Source organism: Acomys russatus, chromosome 4 (assembly GCF_903995435.1).
Source record: "Acomys russatus chromosome 4, mAcoRus1.1, whole genome shotgun sequence".
Taxonomy (NCBI): Eukaryota; Metazoa; Chordata; class Mammalia; order Rodentia; family Muridae; genus Acomys; species Acomys russatus.
The window spans coordinates 47,489,283-47,507,278 of record NC_067140.1 but is presented as its reverse complement, the minus strand read 5'-3'; the positions used below and the strand labels follow the sequence as shown (position 1 = coordinate 47,507,278).

The 17,996-nt window shown below is 37.1% G+C and overlaps 1 protein-coding gene and 1 non-coding gene across 2 annotated transcripts in view; both read right to left on the bottom strand.

Moving 5' to 3' along the window:
* The window catches only part of Slc5a12 (solute carrier family 5 member 12), a 48,993-nt gene extending 48,169 nt beyond the window's left edge, over positions 1–824 (bottom strand). Inside the window, exon 1 of the mRNA XM_051144314.1 lies at positions 485–824. Coding sequence (XP_051000271.1) covers positions 485–823 — 339 coding nt within the window. The 5' untranslated portion in view covers position 824. The remainder of the gene's footprint in view (positions 1–484) is intronic.
* A 1,389-nt stretch (positions 825–2,213) lies between these two features.
* Positions 2,214–2,345, bottom strand: LOC127188680 (small nucleolar RNA SNORA38). Its single transcript, XR_007830539.1, has one exon. It is a non-coding gene; the product is annotated as a small nucleolar RNA SNORA38 (small nucleolar RNA).
* Positions 2,346–17,996: the final 15,651 nt, after the last annotated feature.

Sequence of the window (17,996 nt, the reverse complement as noted above, 5' to 3'; positions counted from 1 at the left end):
AGTTCAGTAATAACTATCATTAAAGATCTACTATTTGGTATGCAGGCCACAAAAATATCATATACAAATATTAGCTTCTCAGTAGATTTTTATCTGCTATTAGAACATGCCTATATCAATTTCCTCCCCTGTAAAGTTATAATACTAATAACCTGTGTTCTGATTGCCTTTTCAGAGTTGTCATGATAATGATAATAAAAATAATATTGTCTCTCTTGTTTTAATTTTCCTTCACCAATTAAACAGTGCATTAGTTTTTATACATTGGTGTTCATTAAATCGTGGAAATAGACAACAGGAGTGATATTTCTATTTGCCTTTTAAGAAGTGACAAACTGTTGTATCTACATCCCAAACAAAGCATCCCTCAATACTACACATCATCTTTTAAACAGTATAGAATTGCCTTGTAAATAGTAGTCTACTACTGATGTCAAGATGAGATGCATTTCCTTGCTGTGGATAGGGGGAACTGGTCTCTTACCTCATAGGTGCTTGTGATGCCAGATCTGTAGAATACAGGAAGAAAGAGCTCAGATGTGAAGAACACCACAAACAGGTACGCAATGAGGAAAAGGAAGAAGGATGCCCCAAAGCGGTAGACTTCAGCAGGAGTCCCCAAGACAGTGACAGCTGACATGAAGCTGGCTGTCAGAGACAAGGCTACAGGGCCAAAGCTCATTTGCCTTCCTCCAATTAAAAATTCCCGAGACGTTGCTTTTTTCCTCTCCTTGATGGCAAAGAACACACCAATTCCAGAGGATATCACGAAGAGGCCTGCAAACACAACATAATCCCAAGCTTCAAAATTCTTCACCCCCATCCTTGGAGAGGAACAGGAGAGTCTTTTTCAAGCAGGACTCCACAAGATACTCCCGCAGCCGATGCTTTTTTGAGATGGAAGGAAGAATGTGATTATCTGAAGAGTTTTACGATCACTGATATATGTGTAAATTTTCAGATACCAAATAATTATCCTCAAAGTTCTCAAAAGCTGTCTGTGAAAAATAATTGGTGGTGAAGCTGGTACCACGGTGCGGGGCGGGGGATGAGAAATAGAGATCTGATTCTGGCCACGAGATTTTCTCAGGCTTTTCTCCTGAAGCATTAGCCAGACAAGGACTTCAGATACTTTCTGAAGTTAGCTATCAGAGTTAGAGGGAATGGATTTGCCAGCTAGCATGCTTTTTTATCCCTTAGGTTGTTTTTTTTTTTTTTTTTTTTTTAAATAAAAGTTAAACATTGTTAGGAAACATGGAAGTGATAAAATTTGACTACTTCAGCATTTTTATACCTGAAGCAGAACATGAAAATGCAAACACAATTGTCAGTGGCATCTGCTTCCTATAATTGCAGAGGTAGTGCAGTGGAGGGTAAAGAGCAAGGGACTAGTAATCCAAAGACCTTTGCTCATAGCGTGGCTCAGTCACAACTGAGTTGCTGTTAATAAAGCACTTTACTTCCCTGAGCTTCTCCTGAAATTCTGGGATAAGGCATTATGAGACTCCAAATCTTAAACTTCCTGACCCCATTTGTTCTAATATCTTTGCACTCACAGTGGTCATCTTCTAAATATAATCTCCCTTGACTCTCAGACTCAGAAAATGGACTTACCAGTGACTGACAAATCATCTGTAGCCATTTCACCCATTGTATCCCAGGGGTAAATTTAGAGTTAGGACCAAGTCAGATGAGAGGACAAGGAGGATGTGGTAGTATATTCTGACTTCTGCTCTTTGTCAACTCTTGGACAACTGCAAGCATCTTCAGTACGACGTTTGTGAGATACTGTCTGTTTATTCACACTTCTCTGCCCTCCTCTCTATAAATCCTATCTATTATACAAGATTCAGTGATGTCTTTTCAACTCCGTAGCCAGTCTGGTCCCCCTAGTTCAATTTTTGTTGCCTTCACTAAGTTCTTGCTTCACACCCTGCAATTCTTCTAATCTATTTTCAGCAATGTCTGCCCATTCCAGCCTGGGTGTGCCTAGAAGTCTGATGCTACAAACAACTACTTATTGGAGACAGAGGCAAGAGATCTACATCCTATAACTTTTAAATACAAGCTATTATGGAAAGTAGTCAAAAGCAAAAAGGAAAAATTTTACATTATTTATGATGTTCAGTGACCAAACACATTCTCTTAAACAGAAGAAACTCTTTTTAAACATATATTTTATTTATTTATTTATTTATTTATTTATTTATTTTCTCTGTGGGATGGTGGATCCTGAGCCCGCGGGGAGCAAGCTGGCCCCAGATCTTTACAAATCCGTTGTTTCTTTGCCTCCGATTCTTACGTGTCCAAGGACAGGGAACCAAAAACACGCCTTTGCAGGAGGTTTAAACATATATTTTATTAATTTATTCATATTACATCTAAATTGTTATCCCATCCCTTGTATCCTCCCATTCTTTCCTCCCTCCCACTTTCCCCCTACTCGCCTCCCCTATGACTGTGACTGAGGGGGACCTCTTCCCCCTGTATATACTCATAGAGTATCAAGTCTCTTCTTAATTTTGTTTTTGGATAACCGAGTTAGTCTTTGATTATTAGTTCATGGCAGAAGGCATTTTCATTTTATAATTCTCTTCAGGGATCTGTTTTAGGTGTGAGAATGTTCCAAAGACAGTTACAAGAAGTATAAAGACTTTCTACCCCTCATTAACCCCTTTGTGTGTCAGTTATTTACATTTCTTCCTTAGATGTGTATAATTGATGGAATTGCTGTAAATGGGACATTGAATCTTTAATTATTTTTATCATGAAGCAGGCAGTCCTTGTCTTGTTTCCTTTAATATATTCAGCATAGCAGAGATCGTATATTTACAAACTGAAGGACTATGGCAATCCTGTGCCAAGTAAGTCTTCCAACACTGATTTTTTTCTTATATTGTGCACTTGATTTTGTTATCCATGACATTCTAAAGCAGTTATTTTACTATTTGAATCTTTTCAATCTGGACTTCATATATCTTCTGAAGTTAACTGCTAGAGGTAGAGGGAGTAGATTTACCAGCTAGCATGCTTTTTTATCCCGTAGATTTTTTTTAAAGTAAAAGTTAAACATTATTAGGAAATATGGAAATGATAAAATTTGACTACTTCAGCATTTTTATTCCTCAAGCAGAACATGAAAATGCAAACACAACTGTGTTTGTCTGTGGTGATCTGTAGTCAAGAAGCTTTATGTTACTACTATAATTATTTCCATGTCATGAGCAGTGAACACGGTATATGTGCGTGCTGTGCTTGAGCCACTGGCCATTGCCCTTTGTCTCCCTGTATTAGTCTGTTACAATGGCTCGTAAGTGTTTGGCTGAGCGGAAGAGTCATGTAGCTCTCACATTAAGTCATTCCAGCAAGGAGAAACACTTTAAAAAATGGAAAGTCCTACAACGGTGAACATTAGAAATAAAAGCAGACTTAATGCTGAAACAGAGAATGCTATAGCAGTATTGATAGACTCAAACTAGCCACAGCATTTCCTTACTTTTAATCTACAGTAATTTCTGCTCTCCATAGTTTTGTGAGGTCTGGGAGAGGTACAGAAGATAAAGAAGGGGTCATTTCATAATGTTTAAGAAGGAAAGCCATTTCAACAGTATAAAAGATCATGATTAAACTAGCAAATGTCAGTGTAGAAGTTGTGATAGATTATCCAGATCTATCCAGATTAAGGAATGAAGGTGGAGCCAGTAGATAACAGATTTTTCAATGTAGATAAGTAACTTACTATTACATTAAGAAATTATCCATGCTTTTAGTAGTCAGAGAATAAAGTTCAATGCTGGACATCAAAGGACAAGATACCTCTTAAGGGCTGGGGTAACTGATGACTTTAAGTGGAAATCAATGCCCATTTACCATCCTGAAAATCCTTAGGGCTCCAAGTATGCCCTAAGTGGAATGGTAATTCTTTGATGACTACACATCCATTTTTTAACACAATTCACTGAATAATTTAAGTCAACTGCTCAGCAAAGGATAATTTTCAAAATATTATTTATTCAAAATGTACCTGGTCACCTAATATGATGACAGTAATACATACAATTGTTTTTCTTGCCTGATGATATTACAATTATTCTTCATCTGGAAAAGCCATGAGAAACAAGCCAGTATGTAACACTCTTTCATGATTGCTGCTTCCAAGTTGCTCCCTGTTTTGAGTTCCTCTCCTGCTTTTCCTCAATTGACTATAATTCAGCATATGTAAACTGAATAATCCTGTCCCTCCCCAAGTTGCTCTTTGTCATGGTATTTCAGCACAGCAACAGTAACCCGAACTATGATAATTAATGAGATATTTTTCAATCCAAGTACATACATTTAGAAGTTACTGTACAAGTCATAGCCCATAATATGATAAGAACATAACTTTGATAGATATATACTGAGACTCTTTTATTACTCTGCTTCCTTGCAGTGGTCTGGTACTATAGCACTATTGTGTCCAACGCATCCCTTTATTTTGCTTTATTTTGATTTTGACTTATGGTATTCTCAGCGGAAAATCAGAGACTTGTTTGACTTTCAGAGATTGGACTATTTCGTTTAATATTAACATTATTATGTGTTAATATTCAATCTACAAGACTTGTAAACACCTTGTAAGAGACAGTGGATTCTTGTTCAAAACACAACCATTACATCCATGAGGTCCAAGGTTAAGTACTACAAGTTTATAGCTGAAAAATCAAGGGGCACTGATACTTTTAATTAAAATTTACCCCAGAAGAACTATTATCCATGTGATTCCCATTGGTTGCAAAGTGGTTGTCCAGGCTTTAAATAACGCTTCAGTAAAAAGAGTGTATTGCAATTAGAATATAAATGTTTATTAGCTATGATATCAATCTATTAGTCCGTAATGATCTGCTATTTTTTCTGCATTGCTACCAATTTTTACTTTGAGTAGCATTTAATGTCCTCATAATCTTTTCCTATTCTCTGTTAAAAATCATTCCATTCAAGGTTCATCCAGTTTGTAATACACAGAATCACATTAACAACTTTTCAAGAAAAACAAAAGAACTCTTAAATTCAGTAGTATAGTCTTAGGTCAAAAATTCATATAGGAAGTGGTAATAGGGTGAAGTGTGCCATTTTGACATAAAGAAAATCCAGTATCTTCTCACTGAGCTCCAGGTGTCACAAATGTTTGCATTTGTGACAACAGATATCGATTAAACATTTTAAGAAAGCAGATTTCAGAGTCAACATATTAAGAACAACAGAGAACAGTATATGATACTAAAACAGGCTAATGACAAAAGAATCATAGAGTTAACAAGTAAGATGTTTAGAACGTAGATCCAGTTGAAACAGCCATTGATTAGGAAGAGCAAGGGCCTTTGCTCCTCAACTGCAGGAGCCTCACCAATCCCTCAGCTAATGAGCAGCAAAGGGTGAAACAAGCAGCATGGCCTATTGAGGATCTGATTTGCTTAATTGAAGATAAAGAGAAATTCTTAGTTGGTTTGGGCTTATAGACATGAAAATTGGATTTTTTAAATTAAGCCCCAAGAGGGAAGAAGTCGACTGTTGCTGCCAGTTACATTTATTTCATTTTTCTCTTTATGTAACTATAAAAATATGTAAAATAATTGACTTTATTTACAAATAAAGATATATTTGATTATAAGACCCTATCTAAACCTTTATGCCCAGCAATGTTTGCTCTATTAAATCAAGTACAAAAATATTTGGAATGTATATAATTATATGTTCTTTTCACATAGGGTATAATATGTAGTAACTTTTTATCTTTTCAATAACTTTAGTATAAAATTTGACTTATCAGATATGAGTCTATATATTCCTACTTGGTTTTGATACCTTTGTCTATAATATCTTGTTTCATCCTTTCAGTTTCCAGCTGTCATTAAGGTTTCTAGCGAGATGACAACACCCAGATCCTCACTGTATGCCTCACTGTATGGAACAACCAATCTTTGTTCTTACAGCTAACATTCTCAGGTCAACACTCCTTCCTGATTGATGGGAACTCCCAGACACCAGGAAATGCAGGGAACTTTGAGTCCTAGAAACAGACTGAGATAGAAGCCTCTCCAAATGGCTTTCTGCCAATATACTGCAACCAAAAGCTAAAAAAAATCAAGACATACTTCAAAGGCCCAGAAAGTCCTGAAGACTTCAGGATCCTTGTTTGGTTAGACTGTAATCTAGTCAGTATTAAAGGCACGTTAATTGTATTACCTGTATTTCTAACTCTTTCTGTTTCTCAGTTCCTGCTATCTTTTATGTTGCCAACTACAACATGTCCTGTGCTGAGGAGGTATTATAAACCTGGTTTATTCTCCAAAATATGGACAGTTGGATGGGAATATGAAGAAGAAATGAAGAAGGGTTATTGCAAGCAGAGACGTAATGGAACTTATTATTCATTGTGAAAACTGTGCATGCTGACAATGAAGAGTCACACTGCACAGCACTGCCTTCAGCAAACAGCTTGTGAAATCACCTTTTCCACCAGTGGAAAGGCAGTCACTGTCTTGGGCTAAATTGTAGACTAGTGGTGGGGTTATTTGTCTCTAATCAAAGACGTTTATAGGATGTCCTCACATTCTAGCACCTACTCCCTGGTTAAGTTTGCATGAGGGAAATAGTCATGAAAGGAGCAGCTCATTCTCCAATGTCCTGCAGAAGATGCTTGCCCTGCTATGGTCAGCATTCTCATTCAGGAGGAAAAGCATCCAACAGTGCTGTTAGTCTATGTGTTGATGTTTGGATTTCAGCCTATAAGGTAGACTTCTTGGTTTGCTCATTTCCTGTCAGTAAATAATAAAAATGTCCCACATGCCTGATTGGTGAAAGTCAATATCAAATTGACATGAAAATAAAAATCAAGAGAAAGTAGGCCTACTTATATTAGGAAAGCAACAGAAACAACTACCTTTGCTTTTGTTCGTGTGTTAAATTTGACTTCCCATGTAATTTGCCTGTAAGAATCAGCCCACAGACTAGAGATGATCATAATGAGTGAGTTAACCCAGAAGCAGAAAGACTCACATGGTATATACTCACTTATTATTGGGTACTAGCCCAAAAAGCATGTCCCACGAAAGTCTTCACTTACCAGGAGATTGAGATAGATGTGAGGACATTCTACTGAGACTCTAGGTAAGAGAAATATAGAAGATGGGGAAATAGAAGGACCCAGAGGGTCCTAGAAACCTACAAGAAGAACATCATGATAGGTGGATCGGGGCCTAGGGGTGTCTGATCAAACTATTGCACTAACCAAGGACAATACAATAATAAACATCAAACTCCTACTCTGATCTACTCAATGGACAGGACATTCTCCACAGTTATGTGGAGAGCATGAACTGACTTTGACATGAATTCTGGCACTCCATATTTGACCACCTCCCCTTGGTGGGGAGGCCTGGTGGCACTCAAAGAAAGAATAAGCAGGATACCAAGATGAGACTTGATAGTCTGTGACCAAATAGTGGGGGAGGAGTTTCCCTCGGTCATAGACCTAGGGGAGAGGAATAGGGTGAAAGTGGGAGAGAGGGAGGAATGGGAGGATACAAGTTATGGGACAATAATTGAGTTGTAATCTGAATAAATTAATAAAATGTTAAAATAATAGAAAAAAAGAAAGAAAAGAATCAGCCCACAATGTTTCTTAGGAAGTCACTCTGTGTACTGTTCAGTCATGTTTATACCTTGGACAGAAACCACGTTTGTCAATGAAAGGCCTCTGATTATAAGGAATCAACTAACTTTGAAAATATGACGTGATGTTCTTTATGGGATAGATTAAAATTCAAGAGGTGGCCTTGTAAAGAAGAGATAAACGTCAAGTTTTATGAAAATAGGATATAGTAGTCAAGTCATGTCTTTTATTTACTTGTAATTTGGGGGTTTTGTTTTGCCAGATCTACATTATAAGTTATAGTCTGCTTTATGGACTTAAGGAGAGTTATGACAGTTCAAAACCCATTGTTTTCATCTGTAAAATTGTGATAGATACATGAAAGTTAGTGGCAAGTGGTAAGCGAGAGACAGACAGACAGATAGACACACACACACACACACACACAAAGAGAGAGAGAGAGAGAGAGAGAGAGAGAGAAGGAGAGAGAGAGAGAGAAGGAGAGAGAGAGAGAGAGAGAGAGAGGCTTTTATAGTGGCTAGTACAAAGAGTTAGAACATAGGATTTAGCAATGGATAACAATATGAGATAGAGTGAAAGAATATGAAGTATATAAATATTCCAGACCAAAAAGATTATCCCACTAAAACTTCTAAATATTTTCTAGGAAATTTGTCTATAGCCAAGCCATTTTTTCTTCCAGTTAGCAGTTTAATTTTGGACTTTGGCTTTTGTTAATTATTGTTTTATCCTGTGATAGATGTTACTGCTTATCCGTACCAAAGTGCACTGGACAAGAGCATGAGATATAAATAACTTCCTTTGTGTGGTTAGGAAAGATAAAAGTCTTTCCATAGAATCATGGAGTGTAGTTAAGAAAATGGAATTATTTAGTTGTTAGAGAGGAACCAAAGACTTTCTCAAGGAGTCTTAAGACACGAACCATCATGAATGCAAGTTGATTTCCCACTGCTTACTCACAAGCAACTGAACACTCATTGAGGGGCTACACTAAGTAATGTTGTTCCCACAACAAAATAATTTACAGTCTTTCAAAAGATGGTAAACAAGCCACTATTCTGGCAACACATTACAGTCATCAATGCAGCTGTTGGTAGCTCCTGCCCCTTAGCTGTTATGATCAAGAGTACGAAAAGCGTGACTGTGAAATATCTCTATGACACCTAGAGCTCATATGAATATATAGTCAGAGCTAAGATCGTTGGAGCACATGGCCACCCAATTTTTAATCTTTGAGAAACTTTGATACTGTTTTATGTAGCAGTTGTACATAATTATAAATAACAGGGTCCCGGGTTTTCTGTCTTCAACCACACTTGTTATTTGTTTTTCAACATATATAAGAGATGTTATACATCCTTATGGCTTACTTGCATTTCTCAAGTAATTAGTGATATTGAACCCTCCTTCATATGCTTGTGGTTTTTCTCTGTCTCCACTCTGGAGCAATAACTGCTTAAGCCCCTTGTCTGTCTGCCATAGTATTATTGATTTTGTGTTTATAGCAAAGTGGAAGGAGTTCTTTAAATCTCAATACTAGCCCTTTATTTGGCATGTGCTTTGCACACATTTTCTGTTATTCTTTATTTTGCTTTCTGCACTTTTTTAATTGTATCATTTGATGAATGGAAGTTCTTAAGTCTGATTTTTCCATTTGTATTTTCTTCCTTTGTTTTCTGGCTTTGATGTCAAATCTAGGAAATCGTTATTGACCGCAACATCCCTCAGTTTTCTCTTATATTTTTCTTCTAGCACTTTTATCATTATGTATAACTTATTTGTTATCTAAACAAATCCTACAACTTATTTGTTGTTAATCCACTTTTGAGTCTACTTTTGTGTGTGACATAAAGTAAGGTTTCTATTTCACTCCTTTGCATCTGAGTATATGTTTGACTTTTTTGTTTGTTTTGGGTTTGATTTTGTTTTCTTTCTTAAACCATTCAGAGAACTAACTGGCCCTTTTCTTTCTGAGTGATCTGGACAGCTTTCTCAGTGTTTGTTCACTGAGCTTTCTACACTAATTGGTTTGTATGTTTGTTCCAGCTGTACACTATCTTAATTACTGTAAGTGTGCAACATGCTTCCAAATCTTGAAGTATAAGTTGTAATTGGGGCTGGAGAAATGGCTCAGTGGTTAAGAGCACTGACTGCTCTTCCAGAGGTCCTGAGTTCAATTCCCAGCAACCACATGGTGGCTCACAATCATCTATAATGTGATCTGATGCCTTCTTGGGAAGATAAAGCACTGATATACAATAAATAAAATAATTAAATCTTTTTTAAAAAAGTTGTAATCTCTCTTTTTCAAAAAAAAAAAAACCTGTTTTTCCTGCTCCATAAAGTACAAAAGTTGTGGGCATAGCTCAGTCAGTAAGTTGCTGGCCCTGCAAGCACTAGGACCTGAGATATGTCACTAGATACCACATAAGTAAGCCTTGCATGGTGGTGTACACTTGGAATCCCAGCCTGGGAGAGGCAGAAGCAGGTGGGTCCCTGATGCGCAATGGCCAGCCACCCTATCCAAATTGACCAGTGTCTGTTCTTGCATAGGAATACGTTCACATTTTAGATATGTAAGCCTATGTTCTTACATGGCAAACATATCTGTAAATTTCTCTTAGAATTTACAAACAAATACAAAATGTATTAATCATCTTCTGTAATTTAGGTGTGCCTAGTAACTATACTACATAATAAATAACGTTGAAAATCTGGGTATATGCTTATTTCAGAATCAATTTTTTTTATGAGTGAATTCATTTAAAGATCATCCAAAGCAGAAAGCAGAGATGGGATTGGGAAGCTAGGTTTATCTTCCATAAATTAGCTAGCATCTTAACACCTTTTACCAAATAAAAATAATGAAATAATGATGCCTGCATTCAGATGTCATGATTTTGATTTGATAACTAAAAGAGAAAATAAATTTGAAAGGAGAAATTTTATTTTATATGTATTTTAAATTAGTGAATGAGAGTTCAATAAACATGTCTTTCTTATGGATATAATTATACATACATATTTTGACATGCATGCATGCTAAATATCTTTGTAGTTTCTGTGTTCACAGTTACTGACGGTGAACTTTGTGAAGGAACTACTGTAAAGTAATGATCAATGTTTGCCTCAGAAAAACTAATTTAGTTCTTATTGGACCCTCATGAAAGTGGGGTTATTTTGTTTTGCTTAAAGAAAATATAAAGATAATCTAGCTGTGACTTTGATCTCTAACTGCCTCTCTCTTCAATGTAGCTCTTTAGTATGTGCTCTTTTCCTGATGTCATCTGCTATCTTGTGATACAGTCATGGGAGCTATTTCCAGACAATTCAAGTATTGGCTCATAGTTTCAAATCTTCTGATTTGTGAGTTAGAACTTTCAGAATCCGGTATTATATCAATGGTCCTCATCAGAGTTGTTTGTCTATATATAAAAAGTTGGCAAAAAAACCATGACACTCATTCACAATTGGTTCCAGCTGTGATGGTCTGCAAAGCCTAACACTCTTTTTCTCACTTTACAAAACTGTTTGCCAAGCCATCACCTCTGTAGTAGAAAAAATAAGGAATATGTTGTTGAAAATATTTATTTAGAGAGCAGGGGAAATAGCTCTGCAGCTATGAACACTTTCTGCTCTTGCTGAGGACCCAGGTTCAGTTCCTAGCACCTATACTTGACTGTTCACTACGACCTGTAATTTACCTCTGGGGCATCAGATGACATCACAGGCTTCTTAGACATCTGAACATAAATACATGTTGCATAAATACATACAAACATAAGCACAGTAAGTAGTATCTGTAGAAAATGTATTTATATGATATACTCTAATCTGCAGTATGAAAGGAGTATGTGTGCTGTTTTCCAACAAGTCCAAAAGAACTTTTTCACTGCGTTGCTATTTTAGATGGCAGAACTGTGAGACTGGGTGAAAAAGACAATTGCCTTCATCTCCACTTCTATGCACATGAACTGTATATTAGCAAACTGTCAAAATCTGTTATAGTTTATTTCTCTAGCTTTCTAGAGTCTACAAAAATCACAAGAAACATTCTGCTTTCCTTTAAATTTCTACTTAAGTCAAATATTGGCAAGATAAATATGTATTATACATCAGCACCACATATTTACTTATAAAATTATTAACTCTGATCCTGGTGCATAATTTAACACACACATAACAACAAGCTTGTGTTTTTCTGAAGCCTAAGGGAGATTAAGAGCATTTTTGTCAGCAAAGAAGCATTAATAGAGCCAAATCTTGATTTCACACTACAAAAAGACATTACTTGTTAGCTGCTTATTCATCCAATGTTATCACTTGATGAGAGGATATTAGCTTCCATATAGAGAAATGCACATTTAAATTTTACAATAATTTGATATGTGAATAACACATCTTCATCATCATTTAAAAGAAGCTTCTGATCAGAAACAAAGGCTATAACAGAATCAAAGAGTACCCGTGGTGAGCATCAGCTAGCTCTTCCAGAGCCTTACTTTAACTGCATTTGCTATTAAGGAAAGTGATTTGTTTTAAACATTTAACTAGACCTAGAAAGGTACCCAGAAATACAAATACCACAATTTGTGTGCTTGACTTGGAGTACATGAGGAAATAATGAGACTTGAATGGGGCCATCCATTTGGGGGATACCTGAAGAGGTGGAGATAGAAGAACTCATGTAGTATGGAGGGGGAAGTAGGGAGGAAGATGAGAAGGTAAGAAAGAGGAGTGGATGGGAGAGGGATAACTCATACCAGTGTGTTTGGAAAACCCATATGGAAACTTAGTACTTTATAAACTCACTAAATCTTATAATAGAGAGGAGTATTAATGAAATTACCCAACACAGAAGAATAATGTTCTCAGAAGCCACAAGTTATTAAACAAAACTCTCAATGCTAAGTATAGGACACTTCCCTTTGAGTCATTGGTTGAGGGTCTCAGAGACCTCCCACTCCCCAAAAAACGAGCTATTGCCATTGCTATTGATCGCCTAAAAGAACTTATGGTAAGACCTTGTTGCTGAAGACAGCACACACTTTGGTCAAAGTACATGTAGAAATAAAGCTGATTCTGATCTGGAAGTTTCCTTCTTGCCAACCAGCTATGTGCCAGTTAGTGCTCTGCAGCCTTCTAGGAGAAAAAGCCATCAACAGTTTTGCCTAACCATGAGCTATGCAAGCCACAATTCTGATGGGCATGGCAAGATACTTGTATCATTATGATAGTGATATGAATGTGATGGGGGTGACCAGCTTCTTTCTGATCAGATATAAGCCCTGCTTCACAGGAGCAAATTTATACTTGGTATTATAAACTCAGATAGAAAGTCATGGCTATGAAGTATTGGTTTCTTTCTGTGACTATACGATACTCTAGTTAAAAGCAACATGTGTAATTCAGCTTATAAATCTAAGTCAGTGTCCATCCTGAGGGAAATCAAGGCAAGCACTCAAGTCAGAGCTTGAAGCAGAACTCATGGAGGAATACTGTTTTGTGGCTCAGTGCCCAGCTCAGGCTTAGCTACTGTTCATATACAACCCAGGACCAACTTCACAGATGTGTTAGTACCTACAATGGACTAAGCCATTCTATATCAGTTAATAATCAAGACAACCCTTAAGACATGTACACGAGCCAATCTGATGCAGGCAGTTCTTCAGTCAAGGCTTCCATTTCAGATGACTCTAGACAATGTTGTGTTGAAAATAAAAGCTAATTAGGGAGTCATAAGGCCAGGGGAGAGCCTCCTGCCCTTATTTTGTTAAATGGACATAGTATCACACTGCATTTTGAGTATTTATCTTTATAGCTGTAGATTAATGAAACTCTCAGCCTTGCTCAGAGAAGCTTCTTTTTTTCCAGTGAGCAAAGGTTAATACAGACACTCACTTTTGGTCAAAGTACAAAGAATAAATGACTGTCGAGTACCCAGGCTTAGATGGACATTGGCATAACACACCCTCACCCAAAGTTTAGAGAATATCATGGAAGAGGCAGTGAAAAGATTGTAAAGGCCAGAGATTGGAGAAGAGTGTTATATAACTGTGTCATCTGGTGACGACATGGTCATTTCACTTAGGAACACACTGCAACTGCAGAAGATCAAGTCACTCAATATGTTAGCATTGGTGAGATGGAGCACACAGACCACATCCCTCCCAGGGAATCTAGCAGTAATAGGTAACTACTGGGAGAGTGAGAGGAGAGATATTTTCTTTAGTGGATATGACCCTGCAGAGATTTCCCATGATTCAAAGCATGGCGCTCACATCAGGCAACACTAATTGCAATCAGTGGTTATGAAAAAAACCTTTTTGAAAATATGTAATTTGGAGGAGGACATGTTGGAAAATAATCTCAAAATAGTTGAAGAGGGAGTGGATATGTTCTAATTGTATACAGCTATAAAATTCTCAAAGAATAAACAAAACATACCTAAAATGTCTCCACATACACTCTTCCTGCTTGCTCAAATCTTCAGTGGTCTTTACAATACACTTAACTTTCCTATATTTGCTTAATCTCCTCTATTTTTCTGTATTTCTTCTTCTTCATCTTCTCTAGTTCTATTTTATGACATTCATGGAGTAGGACAAAGTTTTTGAGAATTCATCACAGAACTAAGAAAAATATATGACAAGAGGGCAGAGTGTTTTTACATCCAATGAAAAGATAAGTCCACACCAGAACATGACAGTGTACATTCTGTCAAATCTGAGAAGTGATTTAGGATTCCAGAAAGTGTGCAGTTGATATCCAGTGCAATTTGCCTGTCCCTGGAAAGATGCAAATGTTTTCATGCCATTTCATTTACAACAGACCTTTGAGTCTTTGGCTACCCTGGCCAGATCAAGCATTGGGACAAAGGTGAAGGAGACTCACCTTGAGTTCGAATGTTCCCAACTTAATTGCATCCCTGAAGGCAATCAAAGAAAAATTCATCTTTACTCTCATGAGATGAGAAGGCAATAAAATGAAACTCGAACAGTAAAGTATCCCTGAGATAGCCTGTCAGAGTTATAAGTCTCAATAGATCATGTAATAAAGTTCAAGCTACTGGTTATCACTTAATTTTTGAGCATAAGTCTGGGGGGGGAGTGAAAGAGATCTATAAATTATGTCTTTTAAGTCTCTTAAACATGCTTTAAGTAATGTTAGGATAACTGTTGCATTCTGTTGAGACAAGAGATTTACAGAGTATACCAAATGTCTGGTTCTGTAAGTCTGGCTTAAGGAAAATGATACATCATATTTTCCTGGCCAAATCCATTGACAGGGTAAACATGTGATATTATATGGTCACCAACAAATCAGTAGAAGGCAGTGGATCAACTGGATGGAAGCATTTTTGTCTTAAAATATTGTTAATTTTTACTGGCAAATTTCAACTGTACCAACCATTTCATTCTTGTAGCTATCTGAATTATTTGAAGCTACAGTCCATGCATTCAGCTTACTCCTAAAATTCCTGATGCTAAAGTACTGCTAAATTTTTCTGATGAATGAAATCATTACTAATGCTTCTTTGTTTGCTATTTTTCTCATTGCTATGACTTATCAGAACTAATTAGAAGCAGCATAAGAGAGGCAATGTTTACTTTGGTTTGAGATTAGAAGGGATATAGTCAACCTCTAGGGTAAAATGGGGTAGCACTGGGAGTAGCTATGGCACAACGGTGTGAGGCTACATAGCTGGATGAATGAAGAGGCAAAGAGAGAATGGGCCGAGGAAATGTTCTTGTTCTGTGCTGGAGCATTATGATGGGCGGATCTGGGCCCAGGGGTCCTGCTCAAACTATGGTACCAGCCAAGGACAATACATGCAGTAAACTTGGAACCCCTACCCAGATCTAGCCAATGGACAGGACATTCTCCACAGTTGAGTGGAGTGGGGTCTGACTTTCACATGAACTCAAGTGCCCCATATTTGACCACGTCCCCTTGATGGGGGAGCCTAGTGGCACTCAGAGGGAGGATAGCAAGCTACCAAGAAGAGACTTGATACCCTATGAGCATATATAGGGGGTGAGGTCCCCCTTAGTCACAGTCATAGGAGAGGGGAATAAGGGGAAAATGGGAAGGAGGGAGGAATGGGAGGATACAAGGAATGGGATAACAATTGAGATGTAATATGAATAAATTAATAAAGTATATTTTAAAAAATTGAAAAAATAAATGAAAACAAAACAAAAAAGAGAGAGAGGAAGGAGGAGAGAGAGAGGGGGGGGAGAGAGAGAGAGAGAGAGAGAGAGAGAGAGAGAGAGAGAGAGAGAGAGAGAGAGAGAGAATGGGCCAGGCTGTAAACCTGAAGGTTCACTCCCTAGAAGCCAGTTTCTAACAACACCAACCTCTTACTGTTCCAATATATTCCTTTACTAAGAGGTCTATTAACTAAAGACCAAATATGTAAACACATGACCCTATGGAGGACATTTCACATTCAATGACATGGTATCCACAGCCCCATTTCACAATACAAATCTCTTTGGTACAACTTGAAAAACTCCTGTAATCTTTAATATACCTAATACTTTTTTTATAAATCCTAAAGTCTCTACTGTGACTCTATGCAATTTTTAGTTGTGGACTTTGCAAGTATCTCCATAAAGAAATATCAAAAATTGAATTTTATTTTCTATGTACATGAGATCCATGTTTGAGCTTGTCTCAAGAATCATATGTGTATAATATCCCACTTCAGGAAAGGTGGTCACAAAGTGCACATTCTCTTTTCCCTTCCACTTTGCTTAGCTTAGGCAGGCTCCTGTTCCTTCTGCTCCAGCTGAGCTCATCTATACCCAAGGTTCTTTTTCAACTCAGCATTAGAAATAGCCATTAACATCAACTACAAAGAACATATTTTTCATCTGGTCTTTAGACAAATTCCAAGTCAAGTTCAGCTTGTAAAAGCTTTTGGGATGTTCCCAAGAGTCTTCTCTATAAACTTAGCCTCATCAACCTTTGAGCTGATTAAACTTATTTACTCTACTAACTTAAGCCAACTAGCTCAGTAGGTATGACCTTTGGAAACCTTAGTTTCCTATAAAATATAAAAGGTGATAATGAAGATTATCACAAAGATTAAGTAAATAAGGTCATCCACAATCACAGGTGTGCTCTCTTAGTTATAACAAATTGAGAGTGGCTTTGCTGCAGAGCCATTCTATAAATAAAAAAAGGCATCCAGAAAGAACTGTGAAAGGAAACAAAAGAGATCTACCAAAAGGATATTTCATAAGAGGTATCTAGTAAGTTCAGGTCTAGAGGAAATTAAATCTGTCCAAGATGGAGGTGTTGAATAACCTTGACCCAAAGAGTTATTCCCAGACAACAACTTGAACATAGAAGTCAATGACACTGGATAAGGGTGGAGAATAAAAAACTAGGAAGGTTGGGCAGTGGCGCAAGTATGTTCAGAAGTATGGAGGTGAGAGACAAGGTGGCTTTTACAAGTGCTTTGTAATGCTGAAGCCAAGAATTTGAATAAAGTAGGAACAGGTTAGGTAGGCTCTTCTATGCAGCCAGCAAACAATGCCTTGTAAAGTTTTTAAGGCATTCATTATGACAAATCATTGGTGCATTTGCAGAAGGGATGACACACGTGGTCTGATATATTTCATTTGTTATTCTTATAAATCTTTTTTAATTCCACCAAAGACAAACAAAATTACTTTGGCAACAAGGAAAAAACAGGCTGCCATTAGATCACAAAGCAGAGCAGCCAGTCAATGGCCCCTGCATCAATAAATTGAACACACAACCTTCCATTCATCTAGTCCCCTACAGCAAATTTCTGAGGCCTGACTGACTGTGCTGTGAACATGTGCTACATACTTACTGGTAAATAACTTACCTCTTAGTTTATCAAGTATAAAAATCTGAGGTTAATATAGAGAACAGCAATCTATTTATTGTTCTTGATTTTAATACCGTTTCTGCTATTGTTTCTGGTTCTCCATGACTCTAAATCCCCACTGTTCTCTCATCCTTTAGTCCTTTAGTCCTCTCTCTCTCTCTCTCTCTCTCTCTCTCTCTCTCTATATATATATATATATATATATATATATATATATATATATATATGTGTGTGTGTGTGTGTGTGTGTGTGTGTGTGTGTGTGTGTCTCATTTTTATTTTCAATCTTCTTTCAGTAGTATTACTGAAAACAAGAAAAGCAATACTGTGGCTTAGAGTTCTGTCTGAGGCACTTCTGCTGACATTTATTTCTCTGGCCACTTCTTTTGTTTGGTTCTATTTTTCAATAGATTATTCTTTGGGATGCTTTTCCTCTATGACAACTTCAAGTGATACCATCCTCTTGGTGGTATCT